The sequence below is a fragment of the Haemorhous mexicanus genome, chromosome 2, assembly GCF_027477595.1.
Source record: "Haemorhous mexicanus isolate bHaeMex1 chromosome 2, bHaeMex1.pri, whole genome shotgun sequence".
Classification (NCBI taxonomy): Eukaryota; Metazoa; Chordata; class Aves; order Passeriformes; family Fringillidae; genus Haemorhous; species Haemorhous mexicanus.
The window spans coordinates 16,338,141-16,359,801 of record NC_082342.1 but is presented as its reverse complement, the minus strand read 5'-3'; the positions used below and the strand labels follow the sequence as shown (position 1 = coordinate 16,359,801).

The 21,661-nt window shown below is 37.6% G+C and overlaps 2 protein-coding genes and 1 long non-coding RNA gene across 4 annotated transcripts in view; 1 reads left to right on the top strand and 2 right to left on the bottom strand.

Moving 5' to 3' along the window:
* Nucleotides 1-21,661, top strand: part of CMSS1 (cms1 ribosomal small subunit homolog) — a 221,776-nt gene that overhangs the window by 431 nt on the left and 199,684 nt on the right. The gene's annotated exons all lie outside the window — the stretch shown is intronic.
* On the bottom strand, nt 1,347-5,473 carry LOC132341949 (uncharacterized). The gene is made up of 2 exons (XR_009490359.1): nt 5,012-5,473; nt 1,347-3,710 (listed from the first exon to the last, which is right to left on the bottom strand). It is a non-coding gene; the product is annotated as an uncharacterized LOC132341949 (long non-coding RNA).
* The window catches only part of FILIP1L (filamin A interacting protein 1 like), a 63,112-nt gene continuing 59,311 nt past the window's right edge, over nt 17,861-21,661 (bottom strand). For both annotated transcript variants that reach the window (XM_059874059.1, XM_059874067.1), the window contains one exon: nt 17,861-20,955. In XM_059874059.1, the coding sequence (XP_059730042.1) occupies nt 18,198-20,955 (2,758 nt within the window). In that variant the 3' untranslated portion in view covers nt 17,861-18,197. The remainder of the gene's footprint in view (nt 20,956-21,661) is intronic.

The window sequence follows — 21,661 nt, the reverse complement described above, 5'->3', positions numbered from 1 at the left end:
CAACAGGAACCCACCTGACAAAAATACATTTACGCAAAGTTTGAAAAGCGGGGCGAGGAGAATGGGAAAACCTCTTGGTTTGAATTCAGAGCTCAGCTTTCCCTTGCATTCATTTACCTTCCAAACTGTATTTTCTTCCAAAGAGGGTTTTGATGAAAGGCTTTTGCGTAATGGGTGATCCTCGTGGGTCCCTTCCCCTTCAGACTATCCTGTGATTGTGTTTGCCATTACCGGCATGAACTTACTTGCAGTTTTGTAAGGCCTAGGAAACAGCAAGTCCTCACTAGAGCCTTTGGAGAGAAAAGTAGCTGTGGTACTTGAAAAGCATCCCCCGTGTGCTCACTGGGGTGTGTCGCATCGCCCTTGCCATGTGTTTCTGTAAAAGGGCAGGAGTTAAAGCTCTTTCCAGCCACTGCTCCTTGGGGTATGGTGCTGTGACTGATCTGTCTTTTCTTTCCTGATGGTTATGATACCTGGCTCATGCACATGTATTTTTTCAATGTGTCTTGAAACCACGAGCTGTAAAACGTTTTCTCTGTAATGCTTACATTTAGTGTGAAAATTTAGGTAGATCTAGGAAACTAGAATAACTTTAGACTTTATAGTGCCCTATTTGATTTTTTTAAAATTTCCTTTTTCATACAATATTGGCAAGAGTTGGGCATTACTGGGGCTCTGCAAAGACTCCAGTTTTTTGAGTGTCTTGATAATTGGTGCTTATTTCCTGTGAAAAGGTACTTGGAGAATAGTTAGAGAGGAAGCACAATACATACTGTTTGTATGTAAAAAAGAGGGCTCACAAGACCTAATTAGGTTTCTGAGCATTTGATTTTTATTTTTAGTCTCATGTGGGTTCCTTAAGCAATGCCAGTTCCCATGGTAAATGCTCTTCATTAGGAATTTTTCATAAGAGCCTCCTGCACATTCTGCCAGCACAGCTTTCATTTGGGCTGCATGGTTAGCTGACTGTTACAATGTTGTCAGCTTTCCTCTAGAAACTGGATACAGAGCAGGACTTTGATTATAAACTTTTGACTTGAGGGATGAACCCTCTGACTTTGAGGTGAGACTGTGAATGACAACTTTTCCAGTTATAAAAAACTTGGGATTTTTGCAATAGCATTTTTGAGTTAGTGAAAGAATTCAGGTGAAAAATAACCTCTGTAGGTCTAACACAATTCTGTATACTTTACTCCAAAGACATTCTCTGAGTGTGTTATGAGTAGTAATTACAGGTGAGTGTTGTGCAAACCAGATACTCTGCTATTTGCAGCCCACCTTTGTAAACTTGTTGGCAGGCTCTTTTTGTGGAGCCTGTTGTTGGATCAAGTTGACACAAGCTAACAGTAAACATAAAACATCTGTTACTTTTATTTTGTGTACCTATTTTTCACATAAAACAGGTAAAAGCAAGGATTAATTTGTACAGCATCTTATCAATACTGTAAAATGTTTTAAAATCAGTTGGCATAAAAGAGAAAATCATGGTTCACAATGTATGATGTAGGCAGCAATACAAGAAAATAATTGCACACTAGTGAGCACCTTTGAAAGACTTGGTCAATTTCATTTCTGTGAAAAATGAAGTTTTGTTAAAAAAAATACTATCCAACCTCATTTGCTGACCTATTTAAAAATAACACCTCTGCCATAACTGCAGGTGCGAAGGAGAATTCAAATGTACTTTTGAAATAATGATCTTTTACCAGATCCTTTAAAATTAACCTTAGAATAAGCTCTGACCTACAGAATATTCATCAGAATTCGGCTCTCAAAAGTGTTTTAGATTTTAGCCACTTGTAATTAGAAAAGGCTGCTTTTAAAATGAGTGTGAACATCATTCATACACTCCACCTAAAGAGTATGAAAACACAAAATAGATATAAATATATATCCTTGTGTATGTAATTTTAAATTTGCCTTTGGCCATATCATTGGAAGTCATTATTTTAGAGTACATATTAAAAATTAAAGGTAATTACTCTCACCTTAAGATGTGAATGTTTACCCTGCAGCAAATGATTTATAGGTGTAAAAAAAGCCCACAAAACCCGAGGCAAAAAATGCTAAAGAGATTACCCACCTTTGTATCTTGTCACATGGCAAAAACTAAAGAATCTTGCCTAATAACATCTTCAGCAAACCTCTGAGATGATTTTTGTGGAGGGAGCTGTTAGGGATTATTCTCCACTTAGCAGCATAGTTTAGTGTTACATATGTCCCACGTTATGCAACTGCAGGACTTCCTTACCTTCCTTTTTTCCAGTTTGTGTCACAACTTTGTCCAGACTTTCATGTGGTTTTTATATTGCATTCAGAATTAAAAGGGAAAGGATAAGGAATTTGGAGGAGTTTATTTCGTACTGGTGAAGGACCCCAACTTTCTCTTCTTCCCTCCCTGAACAGAAAAGAGTAATTCTCACAGCACTGTAAATGTCCAGATCTTGCCTGTAGCCAGCATGCCTCATCTCCCAGTCAGTTTGAGGGAGAGAGATAGACTTCTGTTTTTCAGAAATTCTTGCAGTTTGCTCCTTTTTAGTTACCCCTCCTTGTCTTTCGTTCTCCATGCTTTCTGTATTGCCCTTAATCCCATAGAAGTGTAGTATCCCCATTTTTCAGTTTAAGATCCTTAAGCAGGATCTACCTATGAGAGGCTTGGCCCTCTTAGGTAAAAATTAATTGTGTCATTGCAAGGCAGGAGCAAAACTCTTGTGTGTTAGCCGCAAAAATAGGTGAGGAGTACAATATGGGACCACAGAGGATGATTTGGCGGTGCTTGTGGGGTCCTGTGTGGGCTCTAAAGCAAAGCATTATTGCAGGAATTGTAGGAATTCTTTTGCCAGGGGTTCTCTTTTCTTTCTTTGCAGTGAAGGGTGCCAGTTAACATCAATTGGTAATGTGTGATTTGCAGCTACTGAGAAGCAGACTCTTCATGTAGTGCATTCAGTAGGAGCACTGTTGCTTGATCAGAGCTGAGGTCTGTTGCTGGACTCTGTATGAAGAGGTTTGTATCTCTTTTTTTGGCTCATCAATTACTTGTTCCTTGTAATAGAACTTGGTCAGTACATGAAGATCTTTCTGATAAGCATGCCAAGTTGACAGCTGCTTTTTGGAATCTGTGTTTCTTCACATCAAAGTGCATTCACTCTGCAGGTTGCAGGGTGTACTTCTGTGAGCTGTGTTGGGATCTGAGCACACATGATATGGACTCTCAGAACTTGATAGCTCCAGATTTAGTGAATGACATGGGAAGCCTTTCCTTTTTACTGTGGCAAAGTCATTCTTTAATGTCTGCATACTAACACACATGTGTCTTGTAGGATGCAGCTGAAATAATTTTTCAGTAGACTGATCTTTTCAAACTTTTTAAAAAGTATTTCTAGAGAATTTCTTGTGAAGCTGTTGAGGAAGGCATAGGTTTCTTGTGGGTTTGCAAAAACAGTCACACAGCAGTGCTGTGTGTTGTACTGTTTCAGTGGTTAAGTTAAACTTCTAGCTGTGAAATGAAAGGGAAAAATTGGGTAACTGAATGCATCAGAATCTCTTCTTGCTTCAGCAAAAGGATTGCAGTTCTGGCTATGGCCCTGTGATCACCACCAGCTTTTGCTTTTTTTAGGAATTAGGATTTGGCAGTTCTTAAAGAAACACCTATGTGTACAGAGTTTTTCCAGGTATTATCAGTTGAGCCATTTAGACTGTTGGAATGCACTCTGTTAGGGGAAGAAGAATGAGTGAGACATTAATACCAGAGAAATAAATTAATTTTTATATTTTAAAGCAGTAACTAGTGTTAGTTGGTATTACAGGATTCTTGTGGGGGGGTTCCTTGCTGTAGTAGTAGTATTTTGTTAGTCTTATCGTTCTACAGAACAGTGAGAAATTTTCTTGCAGAGCAACAATTGCTATTTTTCAGAAAATTGGAAACAACAAGCATGGAGTCTCTTCTAATGTTCTGGTCTGTGGTTTTTGTTTGAAGTTTTTTTTATGTATGTGTGTGTATTGGCTGAAGGGAAGCCTTGAATTTTAAGTCTTTTAAATAAGTTATGCTTTAAGAAAAGCAAAAAGGCAAAATCTCTCTTGGACGAACTAGAATTTCTTGTGCAAAGACTTCAGTTAAACAAAACCCTTCACTAGGAGCAATGAATCTGGTTACATATTTTAAGTGAATGTGAGTAGTTGTAAGGGCAAAATTGTGGAGGACTGCAAGAATAAAGTTGCATTTCTATGTAAGCCACAACTTACTGTTAATCTTGATACTAATTTTGATCAGTTCTAAAATACTGTTTAAGTGAACTGAAATCTAAGTACTGTAGAACTGAAATCTAAGTACTGTAGTCCAAATGGTAAAAAGTTTATATAGCTGATGCAAGCAATATCCATCTTGATTCTCCCATCTGTTTTCCTGATCTAACATCTGCATGAATTGAGTGGAGATAATCACACTAGTGAGGAGGGAGCTACTTCACATCATACTTTTAAAGTGATGCTTGGCACAGCAAGGAGCTCTGCATTTCTCTAAATTCAATGCATTATACAAGAGCAGATTTTTCCATGCCTTTCTTCATTCCAACCTTAATGCTGAACTTAGGATATCCATACTGAGACACTTCTTGGCTAGACCAACTTTGAAAACATGACACCTCCTGCAACCCCTCTTCATGTGATTTGACCATGTTTTTATAAATCTGCTGAGATAACCTTACTGTTGTTATTTGTAGAACATGTCAGAACTGAATTTATAGTAGAAACTTATTTGTGTCTTGTGTTCCTGTACTGTGAGTGGCAAAACCTGGAAATGCACCATAAAAATGGAGCAGAGCATGGTCCCTGCAGACATGCAGTTAACTTTGGTTCCTAAGAATTTGGCTGTCGTGATGTTCTGTGTTTGGTGACTGTTGATGTGCTGACCATGTGGATGGTTTCTGATTTTTTCTCCAATTGAAACAGCTGCTGCTGAGATTCAGATGGCTTAAATCCATTTTAATGTCATAAATCAGAGAAAAGTATTTACCTTCTCCCTCCACTTTGAAGGCAGGCTTTAGACACTGTCCTTATAATGTGTATCTTTCCAGAAGGACTGTCTTGGAGTGGTTTGTTGAGATGTCCAGCAGGAGTTTTGACAGGTGCTTTGGTTGTGCTTGCAGGCCTTGGTTTGGGTATCCGAGTTGGAATTGAACGCCGGAACGTATTGGTGATCTGGAAATAAACCGAGAAAATAAATCATGCATTAGGGAGGAGAAACGAGAGGTGTTTTTAGCTTTGTAGTGCTTTTTCCAGTTTGTAAACCTGAATGCACTGCTTCCAGAACTGTTTGTTTAAACTTTCTTTATCTTGCTTGTAATAAGACAGAACCTTTGTATTTAACTTACCTACTTGATTGGGGAATATCAAAGAATCTCAATGGATTGAAACTCAGAGTATAAATAAGAGGGGTTTCCTGTCTGTCAGCTGACTATCAGCCCTAGGTGCTAAGTGTGTGATGCAGCGCAAAGTATTGAGCTGTGTGGGTTCTCTGGGTGAATAATCAGAGAACTTCCTCATGCAGAAGCAAATCTTGATTCAGTCCTGAGTAGAGGGCAATACCCAGGTTACTCTTTACTGGGAGAGATCATTCTTTGACAGTGACCAGTGTACACAAAATTAATGTATTTGTGAGACAGCTCCCCCTCCAGAATGATCATAGTGATATTTAATTGCAAAAAATGTAAATATGCCCAAAAAAAGTTATGTACATGGCAAAGGGGTGAAGAACTATAAAGGCAAGAAGTTTGTTTGAAAAGTGCCATTATCTGAAACCAGGATTATTAAACATACTGTACTCATGAGAAAACTTTTTTGCATCACAAGCATTTTTATATAACTTTTTCAGTCAAGCTAAGGGTAAAAGAACTTCACTTAATGGGTTTTTTTGGTTTTTTTTTAAAAAGACAACAAAATGGAAATTGTGTTCAAATGAGGACAATAGAAAATTGGAATTATGGTGACTTAATTAATAGTAACAATGAGCTAGATCAAAACCTAGTGGCTGTAATGATCTGTCTGGGCAGGTTTAAAAAAATAAAAATAATCACAAATGAAAAGCTTGCCATTTACCTGTAGATAATTATGTATGACAGGGGTTTTCAATAGAATAAAGCTGAACCAACATCAGATCATCACATGTGCTCAGTGTGGAGGAATTTGTGGAAGTTTTTACATCACAGATGTGCTTAATGGATCATGAGTAAGGAAAAAATCTGCCTGGGCTTAATTGAAGTATGAAAACAAAGAGATAAAATAGTAACAATCTCCCAGAGCAGTGTGGTATGTTTCTAGGAGTTCTGAAGGAGATGATTTCTAAAATTGCAGAGTCCTTGTTAGTGATGTGCAAGCCACTACTGAAATTGTTGGTGATGCTTGAGGGGTACAATGCTGCTTTAGAGTAAAGCTCACAGAAAATTCAAAAATGTAACTGCTGAACTGATCAAAGTGTCGAAATGCCAGTTAAGTAATGTTTGCCTACATGGTTACTGATTTTGTGAAGACATCCACATTTTTTGTCAGGGATAATATTCAGGTCTTTTAGTCAGATATTGTTATATGGGTACATGCTATTGGATTGTTTAATGATGAGACCCATGTGGGAGGGAAAGACCTAGGTAAGTTTAAAAAAAAACCCTTGATAGTGGTCTCTAACAAAAGAATCTTGTGAAAACAGATTTTGTGTGCAAACTGTGGAAAAACAAGGAAAATTCTCAAGGTTAATAAGAGGCAATTGGATAGGTAGCAGAGTAGTGACCCGGTTTTTAATACTCTAGTGGAGATAGCATCTGAATCTCACAGACCCCTCTGATACTCAACATATTCATAAACTGCACAGGAAGACAGTACTGAAATGATAATATTTGCATATGGTATAACAGGGAGAATATTAGATGCAAGAGCTGACAGTAACTCATGTTAGTGAGTAAAAAATGTGTGTCAGTTCAGTGTTAACAATTGAAAAATAATATATGTAGGGAACACTAGTTCATGTACAGTAGTGACATTTTTTATCAGTCAGAACACAGATCTTGGAATCCCTGTAAATTGTCCTCATTGATCAGCAACTGACAGTTGTCAAAAGGGTAACAGACAAGTTAGGAATTACTAGGAAAAGAATAGAAGAAAACAAATCCCATCATTTTTTAGTGTGTGAATCCAAACCATCCTACATTGTGAATGTTTTGCTGGGTTTTGTTCAAACAGCTCAAGAAAGGGTATGCCAAAATGCAAAAAAGATGGCAAATACTATAAATTATGAAATGTTTTCCAAGTGAAGATTAAAACACATGCTGAACCTCTTCAAGATTGGAAAATAGATGGTGGTGAGAAAAATAAACAGCAGAAATGTAGCATTATGGTGAATAGGGCAATTTTCTAGTATGCTTGAGGGGGCATCCCCTGGGAGTGAATTAAAGATATGTGCAAAGTGTTTTCCCTTGTCAATGAGCTATGAAACTCATTGGGACAGACAATTTTTGAAGTGATGATTTAAATTGGTTTGGAGAGAATTTGTACAGATTCAGGGCATCGATCAAGGACTGCTAAACACAAAGATGTGTGGAGATTGCATCTGTAACTTGCAGGCTGCCAAAGGCTGGATTTTCTACTCTGTGTGCCTGGTACTTAACGTTCTCAGGCATTTAACACTGGTCACTACCAAAGAGGAGATATGTAGTCTGAGTGTCTAAAACCTCTTCCATGCTTTTATTTTTAAAATCAGCATGTTTGAATTTGTAGCACTTTAAAAATTGTTTTTAATGCATTGAGAAAGGAAAGAGTTTGGCTTTGAAAGTGAGGAAGGAAAAAGGAGATGCACTTTTCTTTCCCTGTGTTCCTTCAAGATTTTACCTCTAGGTGGCAGCGAAGATTTCCTTTTGAATTGCATCCCAGTATTTCACTTAAACCCAACTGAAACTCTTCGTTAAATGCTGAATAAACAAAATCAACCTGCATTTTCATAGTAGGCTGGAATTTTAGCATATTCATATGCTAATTTTAGAATATTCATATTCATATTGTTAGTAGGAAAGGAAGCAAAAAAAAAGAATTCACTCTTTGCCCCCAAACCAAAAAGCATTTTGCTTCAATTACTAAAGGTGATGTGTTAAGAAAGGAACTGATGTTGGAGGGGTAATTGCATTACTGCTATGTGGCTTTCCATGAGTACTGGGTTGGAAGAGTTTGCCTCTGACCATGTGGTATGGCCTGGTAGATGAGGCATGATATTGAGAATAAAATATTTGGGTGGGCTATTACTTGCAGTGCTACTGCCTGATATAATTACAGCAATGTTAGAAAACCTGTCTGTTTCCCAACTATAAAAAGAATTACATTAGCCAGCATTTGCTAAGTATATTGAGGTGAATAGATAAAAATATTTATGTAAAGTCTTGCATATTAAAGTGAGATTGTATCTCTAAGAGTTGTGTTTGGTTTTTTGGTTTGGGGTCTTTTTGAGAAGTGTTCCAGTTCAGAGATCCTTAGGTTACAAAGTGGTTGGAGTATTGTCTGGACTTGATTGATCAACTATGTTAGTACTTCGGGAAGTTATTCAAAGGCCCAGATTTTTACAGGTTTTGTGCATCTGACTCTGGTATTCAGGCTGTAAGCTTTTATTGAATCAATGAAAAGTTAGGTGTTGAAATACCCCTGTGCTCTGGCCTGTAGTTTGCACCAGTGTCTAGCTTATTAAAACCACCATTAACAATATTGTGTTCTCAGCCATCAGATTTAATTTCAAACACTTTTTTTTCTTTTGATTCAGAACTATGTATTTTGCAGTTCTGAATGACAGACAGTATTGAATATATCTACATTATTATAATTTAATGCCTAGAGCTGCATTATAACTGATGGACTTGTCAAGGTTTGATCTGCTTACAGAGTTTGTACTGCTCTCTTTTGCTTGTGTCATGTTTGATTGTAGCCACAATAACTGACTTGCTCTAACTCCTGGCATAGGCTCAAACTTTAGGATAACAGTTGTATTATGGGGCTTTTTTTTTTCCTATGCAAATAAACAACTGAACTTGCACTTCAGTGATTGTTAAACTTGCCTTCATCAGAAGTTAGATTGGTACAAACTGCCCATCTAGTTCTCTGCCTCCTCATACTTCACTTAAAAATTGGTTTATTTTTCATAATTCAGGATATAAATTCTAGAGAGGAAGGAATGAATAATTTAAATTTAAGGAAAACACTTATTGATACTTAGCTTTTTAAATTCAATTGCATGTGTACCTAGATCAAGGACTAAACTTTATTTATTTTCTAAAACTTGTACTTGACAAATTACAAATCTCAGATAAGAGTTGTAAACAGAACATTTTGGGTCAGTTGGCTAGATCACCTGCTATAAGATATGCATAAGGAGGGAATGGTACTATGTGGGAATTGTCTGGAAAGCACTTGGAAATAACCATATATAAAATTCTGCATTGGTTTAGTTGTATGTGTACTGAAAATCCTTGTGAAATACTCCTTGGTCCTTCCCTGCTGCTTAGTGTAGAGGCATGTGAGCAGACACATTGGCCACAGCAGGCTTCTATCTCCAGATGTCTGGTTTGGTTTTTAGACAGACCTGAATAACTGAAAACCCCTTATATATAGATTTTGGTGGGCCTTTTCAATTGATTTTTAACTATGTATGGGAAATCTGTGTGCACACCATTAATTACTTCAGTTCTCTTCAAATGTATGCATCCTTTCTACCAGTTCATTCTCTCCTTCAAGATGAATGTTTTTAGTCTTCCTCATCCTTTTTTGAACTCTTATTTGTATTCTGAATTTGCTGGCTTTGTGTTCATCATTGCTGTTTAGCTATGTCTCTTGAGTTCCCATCTGTAGGCCACTTTTTATATCTGCTATCTTTGTAAGTCAGAGAAGAGAAAAAAAAGATATGTTTGTCCTTCAAAAAACAAGCTGAACTGCCTCTCATGGTCTGGAGATCCCTTGTGAGTTCCTATTAATGCTCTTGAAACACCCCCAGAAACAAAATGTTGCTCAGGAGTGACCTGTCTGAGTAGCTATGCAGTTTTCCTTTTCTTAATGTGTCTAAATAAAAATCAGAAAATAATTAATGCAACAACAATGACAACCCCAAAAGCATTAAACTGACCACTGTTAAATTAGATTATGTGATATGTCTATCTGTAAGTATAGTAGCACCATATTGGTTCAAGGCAAGCAATGATCTAAGAATCAAGAAGGCTGCATTTTAATTTCATTTTAAAATTAACTCCTGCAGCAGACATCAGTTGTCTGTAATAGAAATTGGCAGAAGAAAATGTGCTACAGCGAGAACTCTTCATGGAGACTACATTTGTTGTCTCAGCAAATGACAATGGGTACTTCAGGGATGGGGTCAAACACTAGCACAGGTGACAATTGAGAAATTTTCACATTAATGTGAAAATTGCCCTTCTAATTTCAAGAAGACAATGGAGAAGCATGCTCTGAAGTATCAGGATGTATATTCCATACCCACCTTTTTTTCTGCTCCATTGGGAACAGAGGTAGCTTATTTATATGGGCTAGCCTTTAACACAATGCAATGCTTGCTTTAGGGAGTGGGCTAAGGCAAGTGAGTGTGGGAGTGTCAAGGAGAGAAAATATTTATGTTTCTGTGCTGTTGAAGTAATTTTAATCCTAATCCTTTCCTTTTCCTTCTGAAAGTATGACATGCTTTGCTTCCTGTTTGAACTTTATTCATTTAAATGGGAGGACCGTGTAGTATTTATGCTGTAAGTTTTTGTTTTCTTTTTCTTTTTTTTTTTTTTTTTTACATCATTGTAGCACTTGATCTAGGAAAAAATAACTTTAGATAAGTTTCTTTCTCACTGCTTAAATTTTTAGTTTAAGAAATTGACTGAGTGTCATTTGCAGCTTAAGTGAAAGTGTCCAGGGGATGGTGCTGAAGATCCTTTACTCAGAAGTCCATGTCTGTATGTGCAAAAGCATGCCTCTTGCCAGACTTAAGTTTGTTCCTGGATGATTGAATGCAGTCAGAAAGAAAGCCAGGTCTGCAAGTGAGAACGAGTTAAGATTAAGTGATAAACTTGAATATTCCCTTTGGTCTCCAAGCCAGACAGCTTTGGCTGAAATTTCTGGTTAGGCATCCTCAACTGCACAGAGCATTTAGATACTTCCTTTTCTTTACTTTTGTTTCATTAGATCCTGGCATTTGTTTTCTAGGAATCCAAAGTGAGAAGCCTCAGTTGCTCTGAATTCCCTTTCATGCAGCACAACTGTGTGTGACTACACTGAGATGTGTGAGCAGGAGCAGTGTAATCCTCACTCTCACTATCTCACTTAGGGTAAGACCTATGCCAGGCTGGTGTCTGGCTTGGCTCACTGCATTGTCACACCACCATAAACAGCTCAGCAGAGGGAAAATGACTCCTCAGTAATCTAAAGTCACAGTACTTGAGCTGTGAAGTAGAAGAGCAATTGGGTTTGTTTAATTTGGAGAAAACAAAACTGAGAAGTGATATGATAATTGTCTTCTAATATGTGTTGCAGAGAAAATAATTTTCAAAGTCCAGTGGGGGGACAGGAAAGAGAATACTGGAGTACAATTTCAGCAACATAAATTTAGTTTAGAAGTTAGCAAGATTCTTAGGGGGCATTTCAGTCCTGTTCCGGATTCCTGGGTAACTGTAAAGCTGGCATTGCAGAAGTTTTTTGGAACTATTATGTACTAGGTTTTCATTTGGAAGGTTTTAAATCAAGTTATAGTGAGGAAATAGGCTCAAAAATGTCCTGGCATCCTTTTTAAGCTCTATTTTATGAGTCTTCTACTCTTCTGCTGATATTTGCTTTATTACAGCCCTCTTGATTTCAATAATATAGCATATTTGACAGAAAAATCAGTATTCATATTAGAAATTATTTCCATACATATGGCACAATTTACACTAATGCACTTGAATGTGTTGCTGTGATCTTATTTCCTGAATGCAGAGTTTAAATCTACTTTCTGGTGGTGGGGAAAAGAAGAATGGTTGGAGACAGTTTTTTTACAGTTTCTAAAATTATGTGCCTTGCTTTTCTTGGGACATGTCTTCACTGGCAAGTGTGATGATATTATTTTAAACTTTGGATAACTTAAAGACTCATTTCTAGTAGATAATTGACAAGATGCAGGGATGGGTAAGGTTATGTTGTGGGTTAACTCCAGTAGGACAAGGCTACCTGGGGCTGGGTGATGGGCATCATCATGCAGCTGGAATGAACAGCTGTTAGTTGTTAATCTTCCTTTTGCCCCCTGAAAGTCCAAGGGGTCTCAGGCATCTTGATAGGGCACTTGGGGGTCCCTAGGAGCAGAAGTATGGCCTTTTTAGCACACTAAACACACTGCAGTTGCAGTTGTGTCCCACACAGGGGTGTCCTGGCACGTATGTGTTCCTGCAGGCACTTAGGTATCACTGCTGCTGGAGGGAATACAGCCTGGGTGAGACCAGCAGTCCCCTTGGTTTAAAGCTGCTCTGCTATTTGTTGAGAAAGATTCTTGGCAGTGGAGGATCATTCAGTACAGACTGGGGGCACATAGGGATATTTGTGTTTGGGTATTTTTGAGGCAGTTTTAAAAGGTGTTTGAAACTGTGCTTATACACATACATGCCTTCATTATCAATATTGTCTGTCATCTCTATGTCAAAAGATTTGAGTATGTTTTCTCCATGTTAGCAAATTTTCATGGTGAAAAGGTGAGAGGTTCTGCATGGAGAAGGAAAAAGGTAAAATTGCTTTTAGCATCATGGCTTTTTTCTATCTTTGAGTCAGCTGATTTCTCTTGGAAGGCCATGTGAAAAAAGTGTGTTAATCAGAGTCCTATTTTCAGTATACATATATATTTTCCTAATATATATAAAAAGCTAATTAAAACAAAAGGCTCTACCTTTTGTTCAGCTAAGATTGATGTTTTTTCAGGACAAAACATGACCTACAGTGGCTTGAGTATGAGACAATCAAGGATAATAAAATGTAGGTACTAATCACATTCGAAGCTGCCTTGCTCGGATTTTGCACAAGTCAATTAATTTCTCTCCCAAGAGAGGTACAGAATTATTTTAATGGGACTGTTTGTTGTATATTTGAAGTGCTTTGTGATGTATTTGTGTGCTAGATTGTATCTCTGCAGACAATGGTGATGGGTCCAGGACTTTGGCAGCGATTGCACTACAAAATGCTCCTTTTTCCTTTTTGCTTGTCCATTCAGTTATGCTGATGTAGCGCTTTTATAAAGCTGTGCTGTGAAATGGATCCTGTTTTGTTGAGGTTGTTTGGGGTTTGTTCTGTTTTGTTTAATGAGAATTTGTGGCATATGGCTTTTTGTTTGTGGTTTTGCTTTTGTGTTTTTAAATCCAGGTTAGTTTCTTGACCTGGTTCACAGTGCTGCCTTCTGGAAGTGGTGACAGCACAACTGAAAGGGCAGCATTTTGTAATTTGGGTTGTGGTAGGGGCGGAAAAGGGGAGGGAGATTCTTTGGCCCATCCCTGTTTGAAGACCCTGTGATGTCAGACCACTGCATGGGAAATGAAGAGACATTGATGAAAAGAGGTCTTTTCACTTGTACTCAAAAAACGTTTCTCAAGAATACTTTGCTTTGTGGTCAGAAAAGAATCATATTCAGTTGGTAGCTCTGCTATTTGAAGCTTTCTGAGTGCCCACAGTATGGTGGGTCATTGGATAATGTGCTAGCTACAGCACATAGAGAATTCAGCTTCATCTTGGGGCCACTGGCTGCAGATCTGTGAAAACACTTCATGCTGCCTAAATTTTTATGGTTTATCTTTTTTTTTGAGCAATTTCCCACTCTAAGTACTTGGTGTAAATTTTAAAACACTTTTATACACCCACTTGTGCTGTATTTGAACCATAAGATCTTTTTCTCTTCTGTTTCTTGGTAACATAATGTTTTGGTAGTCTTTCCTTAAGCCTGGAGATTAGGCAGTTGTCAGTTTTTGTTTTGCCTGTCTCAATATCTGTTTCCTAGGGACAAAGTCATCCTGCAGATGGTTACTCCATTTCCATCATCTAACCCTGCAGCATCCATTGAATCTTATTCAGAAAATAGAGCTGTACAATTCTGTTTCTGATTATTTTTTCCCTAGTGTGGGGAGCACGCCTTCCTAATCCTTGCATGAAATGCTTTTACATACAGATCTTTTTCTTATTACAGCCTTACAGTCTGTCCCCAGACACCGTATTGGCTACGGTGCTTTGGATCAGAAAGATTAGCAGTCTGCTCCTGTAATTTTTGTCAATTCTTTTTCTTAATTAGTGGCTTGAAGGAGGTCTTTAAATAACTTGAAATACTACCTCATAGTTGATGGATGGGCGCTTTGGTCCATTATTACTTGGTATTCTCTTCTTTTTGCTTTTCCTCCTTTTCCCTCCCTCCCCTCATCCATCCTCCCTGAAAGGACAAAAATTGCAAGTATTTCTTCTGAGAAATTTAATCACATATAAAGAATGGCATAAAAATGCTGGGCACCAAAATGTTGGTGCTGCCTTCTCTTGTGTCCATTTGATCATTCACTGAAATAAACCCAAAATGGTGAGGGAGAGTGGGCTAGTAACTGCTGTCATTTTTAAATCAGTTAATTATCCCTTTTGCTGGGAACTAAACATAAAGCAGAAAGGGTAGATTTTTAGACCTTAGAGATGCTTGCCAAGAGTTTTGGGAAAGAGAAGAATTGATATTACGATCTGCTGAAAACTGTTTTTATGCTCTCTTTCACAGCTTAATCCCTCTGAAAGATGCTCCTTATTATGTGACCTTATTTCCCCGTAACACTTAAATGAACCATTACATACCTGTCAGACTTTAGGCTTTTGAGCAACTGCTGAAAGCAAAAGTGTCTTAGCCTCCAAATTAACAGCAATACTTACCACTTACAGAGTAGTTGAAATCCTAGAAAAGCTGCCTTACTTGTTGAACTTTAATATGATTATGCATGATGTTTTTGTTCAGAGTGCTTGAATCAATGTGCAGATAACTTAGTCACATTTCTCCTTGCTCTGCTGTTTTCTTATTGTCTGCCAAGGAAGCAGGTGGCTATTCCCACCCAGCAAAATGGAAATACTCTGAAATATGGAGTGGTGATCTGAACAACTCGAGGTTAATTTGTAAATCAATAATTTGATTCCTTAAGCTATGCTTTCTGTTTGCTATTTTATGATAAAATTGCAGCTAACTTCTTTCTATTTAAACAATTACGTTTCAGCTCTCAGCAAATATATCCAGGTGCTTATTTTCTCTGCATTGAAGTTGATCGTGGCAATTCAAACCAAAAAAATCTGTTTCATTCTGCAAACCTTATTTTCAAGCAAAAATAATTATTTGATTTTTTTTAATCTGTTGGAATGACTGACAAAAATTTTGCTGTAAAGTTAGTTAAATCTACACAGAGCTTGTTTCATCAGTAGGGGACTGTAAGCATCTCTTAATCAAGGTGCATTTTCGGGAAATGTAGCAATTTCATTTCCAGGCAGTGCTGATGCTTCTTACTTAGGAGTTTATGGTCATGAGTGGCTGCCTCCTTTGTCTTTTGTTAATTAGACAGTTACTGATAAATCATTATGAGTGTAAGACAGGGGCAGAAGTACTGTCCTGTCAAATGATTATACTTATAAATGGTGTGAACTTTCATCTAGGTTTTGTATTCAAATCTTAGCTTTAAAGACTGAACTTCCTTGTTCATAAGAGCTTGGTAACTGTCCAAAGGACTATGTATGCTTATTGCTATGCCCTTATTTGTACATTTCTTTTATAAGATGGTCTGATAGATGGCCAGGTGGTTAATGATCAACACACTTCTGTGTATTTTTGAAGGTAGATCTGAATTTTTTTTTCCCTACATGTTTTTTAGGTCTAACTGAAAAAAATTTTAGTGTCTCTGGAGGACAAGCATTAGTCCTTTAATTTCTGGAGAATTTGGTGTCTGTTAGTATGCTGGCAAGTGACTACTTCAGACACAGTTATTCAGTACCATGCTTGTAATGTGTTCCTGCAGAGATCTTAGGTACAGATCAGCAGGATAAGCAGTATCCTAAAGAACAGAAGTGCAGAGAATGTATTTTGAAGGTACTGATTTTTGGGCTCTTAACTGAGCCCTGCAGATAAGAATGTGCGGCCTGAATTTAATAAGGTAACTTGTTTGTATAATTAACATGCTCTAAAAATTTCATGATTTTGCTTTGCCTGAGTTCTGGCTGCTGTCTTGATCAGCAACTTTTGCTGAAGTAGGTGTGAGTCAAAGTTTGCTGTGCAGAATAAGACTACGTATTCCTTCTGACCCAGGTCTTGGTCAGAGCTCACTTGTGCAGCCATGGAAATAAAGGGAGACAAAACAAGAAAGAAGGACCTTTTATGAAGCCTAGTAACTTCAGATTATATAAGCTGGAGTTGAGCAGTTCCACGCACAATTTCTCTTTTTGAAATTGCCATTGTTCAACTCTAATACATGTGTTATTATCCACTTCTATCACATATCTTAAATAATTTAATTTTTTTTTCTTCCCACTGTTTACTGAAAAAAGTGTACATGGGCAGTGGACTTTGCTTTTCAATAGAAACTGTTCTAAAAGTAGTTATTATCTACAGTTATAAACATTTAATTTCCTGTCAATCAAAAGGACTAGAAATGATAGAAGTCCCTTTGTTATGTAAGATCATGGGCCAAGGTTCTTTGCTGAATCTGTTGCTACGTTATACTGCAGAAATATTTTTTTTCCTCTGGGAATTATAGGCAGAATAAAGATAAGGGTTTAGTGAGTAGGGACTTTCTGCTTACTTGCAAACTTCTTTGTTGATTGCAGGAGGTTGCAGTTTTTAATTTTTAAAAAATAATACATACTACCACCACCCCCCTGAAAGCATCAAATTTATGGGCATTTAGAATAGAACTTTTTTAGACTAAAAGAATATAATAGAAAATAGAATAGAACTTTTTAGAGTAAGAACAATTGTTACAGTTTAGATTTGGAGTGTACAGCTTTTGTGAAAAAGAGGAGTTTGAAAGTGCATTCCAGATCTTCTGGACTGATTTACATTGCATGTGAAGCTGTTCCACCACTAGCAATATTTCATGGGAAATTAAAATTGACTGTTTGGCACATTACATTTCTGTGCTTTTCCTAGGTACAAATACTGTAATTGTCACTGAAATACCTTAACCTGCTTTGTCAATTCTGTATGGCACTCCTATTTATCCCAGACCCAGAGGGCTGCATCTTTGGAGACTTGATCTAGTATTGCTTTCTAATGCTTCTGCCAAACTTTCTCTGTGAAGTAAAAAACATGAAGGCATGCCATAGTTTGGTAATCCTGTTTCTTCTTCAGAGTACTTGTGTGATGTATACTGTTTGTCAGATTTGTGACCAGGAGTTTAGATGAACTCTGAATATTTTATGTAAATCTAGTCTCCTGAATTATTGCTTAGAAATACAAATGTTGTTGTTTCTTGTTTTACAGCATACCTAGATGATTGCAGTTTTTCTGTTGTATTGGAAAAAACCCCTTGTTTGGGAAGAATATACTTCGTGATATAAGCTTCTGAACTTGGTTCACTTACAGGCAAAGTTTGCATGAGAGTTTAAAAAGAATTTTAACCAAACATTGTTATACAATACATAATATTGTGTGTGTGATGCAGTGATAATTACCTGAAATGAGAGGGCTAGAAGGAATTGGGAAATAGCAGGGAAGATAATGAAACAAATCTTATCTGAAGTTAGCAGGCAGTATTATGGCTTAATTCAAATTCTACCATACATGCAGAAAAAAATACAAAACACACATAACAAACAAAAATTATTCAGCAAGCAATGATGAAAATAATCAATTATTTACTGTTTTTTTGTAATGTTAAAATATTTTACCAAGGCAATTTGCAGTCAAAAGTAATGTGAGTTATTTTGAAAATGGCAATACATAAAGATGCATTTATACAAGTGCAAGACTAAATATTTTACATATCTGTATTTCAATGAGAAGATATACAGTAAGTGCACACTTGATAACACTAAGCAGGCAAAACTTAACGTTAGTTCCATATGCTGTTGTATAGTTCATGCACAGATGTTTCCCAAAGAGGCTGTTCCAAATAATTCTTGCTGGGATGAAAAACAGGATGGGTTGCTGGTAAGGGTGTCAGCATGGATGGGGGTCAGTTATAGACATTACTTACTGTAATTTGTGATTGCCGTGGAAGAGGAGTGGCTGTTGGTGTGATAGTAATACTGCTGGTGATTTTATTGGTGGGCTTAGTGGGTAGGCCATTAGCTAGTGCTGGAGTTCTGTTGTCTTGCACTGCATTGCAAGGGCTGATGGGCTTGGAAGCGGTGAGAGCTTGGACATAAGGACTTCCTAAATGAATGTGGATCTTGTTATCCTCAGTAGTTATTACACTTGATCCTGTACTGTTAGATCTCTGAAACTGCCATGATGACTGCCTGTCTGGGGATACTCTAAAAACAGCCTGCTTGGCTCCCATTTCCAAAGGCTCTGAGGAGAGTGTTTGTTCCTGAGAACTTGAGCCAGGTAAAGCCAAAGGGGACATTGTTCTTTCAGGAGTTAAAGAACCACATGATTCAGGAGTTTGAGATCTTGCAAAAGTAGTAGTCATAGTAATAGGAGAAATTACATGCTCTGGGGTCATGTAACCTTCTCCTGCTTTTGATTTTACAGGTGTTAAGGAGGCGTTTTGAATAATGGTTATTCTTTGCTTTGGAGTGCCACAGTTGGGTATAACTGCTGTGCTTGTGTAGGAGTGAGGGCTTTCAGTGGTAGGACTGGTTATTTCAAGGGTTGCTGTGTTCTGTCTATGGTCTGGAGTTACTTTTATGTGAAGGGGTTGGCCAGGTGTATGGCTTAGCACTAGATCTCCAGTCTGTGCACAGTTTCCGTTTTGCTTTGTGTGTATCTTTCCATTTTGAGGATGGCTCTCTTTGGACCTCATCCAAGGGATCCATAATTTTTTGTTTGCGGCATTTGCAGTGGATGAGTTGCTTTTGAAAGACGCTGTTTGTTCCTCCTCATTATCACTGTCTTCATAGAGCTGCCCATTTATGACTGTTCGCTCTAAAGGCATGAGGGTTTTGTAATCGGGTGGTTCATTGTCTGCTGGATCTGTTTGGATTTCTTTAGAAAAAACTTGCACATCTGGAATTTTCTTTCCATTGAGACCAGGCCTGATGTTCTTGCTGAAGGATCTGTACCTCTCCAGTTCTTTTGTGAGGCTCTCCATTTCTCTTGCTAACTCCCTGTTTTTATTTTCTTGCTGGAGGAGTTTCTTCTGTAAGACTGTGTGATCACCTCGCAGGTGACAGATTAGGTCTTCTGTTGCCACATATTCATGAACTTTCTCTTTCAGTGCATCTACTTCTCTGGAAAGGTGACTCGATTTAGCTTCCTCTTCTTTGAGTTTCTTAAAAAGGCGCTCCTGATTGGACTCTGCCTTTTCCGTTAATTTATACCTCGCCAATTCCATTTTCACAGCCTCCAACTCCTCTGAGAGGAGCCTGGCTCTGTCCTGTTCACTGATATATTTTTGTTCTAGAGACTCAAATTCATCTTCAGTTTTCATAAGATCATCTTCTACTGACTTCATCTCATTGAGCTTCTGCTTAAGCCTCTCAACTTCTTGAGAAAGCTCTTTGATTATGTTGTTTTCCTGCTGCAAGGAGGTGCTAGATTTAGTACTCTCCTTACGTTTACTTTTAAGAAACTCTTTTTCAACATCTTCCAGAGACTGAAGTCTTTTACTTAGAATATTCACTTTGGAAACAAGATCACTTCCTTTCTCCTCTTCTGCTTTGAGTTTGTTTTTCAGTTCATCTCTTTCTTTTGTAACACTGGACATTTTTTCCTCTGCATCAGACTTTGATTTCAGTGCCTTTTTACTTTCCTCCATCAGTTTTTCTGTAACTGACATCACTTTATTTTGTTCCACCTGAAGCTGAGAAGTTGCAGCTTGCAGCTTTTCTTCTGTTTGCTTTATTTTTTCACCCATACTTTTTCTTTCATCCACAAGCATCACTGTTAAACTCTTCAGCTTTGTTAAATCTTCTTTAAGTGTAAACTCTGTTTTTTCTAACTTGCTTTCAATTGCTTCAAGCTCGCCAACTCTAGCTTTTAAACCATCCAGCTCATGGGACAACTGCTTTGTTAAAATTTTTTCTCTTTCTAGGTTGCATTTCAGGGAGTAACATTCCTGTTTACTCTTGTTGAAAGCATCTTCTAATTTCTCCAGCTCCATAATTCTTTTATTAAGTTTATCCACTTCCCCTTTAAGGTTCTTGCTCTGTGATGCTTCTTGCTCTAACTTTCTATTAAGTTCTCTGCACTGATCTTCCATTTTTGTGAGCTCTTCATCTTTTCCTTCCATCTCCAGCAGTCGTTTCCGTAGTTCTTCTACTTCAGTCATAAGTGCAGCGTTGCCACACTCTCCCTTATTTATCTTATCCCTTAGGTCTTGCAGTTCTTCTTCTGCTTTTCGTAATGATTTGTTGGTCTCTTCCAGCTCATCAATTTGCCGGCTTAGAGTCGTTAATTTTAGCCGGAGCTGGCGATTCTGACTGTCTTCATTGGTTAGTTTGGCCATCATTGCTTCTTGGTCTTGGGAAATCTTACTGCTCTGGGCGTGGATTTCAGCCTCTAGCCTGCTGGATCTCTGTTTCTCTTCTTGAATTTTTGCTTCAGCAAAAGTCAGCTTTTCATGTGCTTGTTCTGTAGAAGCGGTTAATTCTTGAATTTTTTCACTTTGTTGATTCAACTGCTCAGTGAGTCTTTGCTGTTCATCCACCACCATTAAAGCAAAGGATTTCAGTTTAGTCAATTCTTCTTTCAATTTAGATATTTTCTTGTTGTTTTCCTTTTCTTTTTTTGCTTGATATACTGTCTCTTGTTCAAGAAGCTTTTTCAATCTGTGGGAGGAAATAATATTGTATTTTGTAGCCATTTTAGTGGACATTTAAAGACATACTTGAAATACTACATTTCTGCCAGATGTCCATGAACATCCACTTGTAACTACAAGCAGACCTCTCTTTGCAGCCTTATTTGGAAGTGCCCACTGGCCTTACTTCCTACTCAGAAGTTCTTTGGTAATGAATGCTTCAGCAGGATCATTTAGACTTAGCAACTTCTTATTGTGCATCTTTAATTACATTTGCAAATTTTGACAGGGATCAGTGCAACAGAATTATTCTGTTATTCTGCACTGGAACTGCACTTCTCTCAGCTGTTTGCTGAGGTTAGTATGTGCGTGCAAGCTTTGTCTGGTTTTTTGTCTGTGTTTGTGTTGTGTGTACCTTTTTTTTTTTATTTTTAAGAAATGTGATTATTATAATGCTTGAGAAATTAGGTCAGTGCAGCCCTCAAAGGCAGATATCATTTACAGCATCATAAACCTCCTAGCTCTGTTACTTATAAACCATCCTGATATTTTACAATCAAACCTTAAGAACGTTTGAGTATGTGAAGGAAATGTGGCCACAAAGGGCAGTTAGACTGCCTAATGTGAATTCCCAAGCAGCACACCAGAGCAAAATTAGGTAAGTCTGTCCTTAATGAAAGTGCAGGCCTTGTGACTTGGTGTCAAATACACACACACAAATAAATACACACACA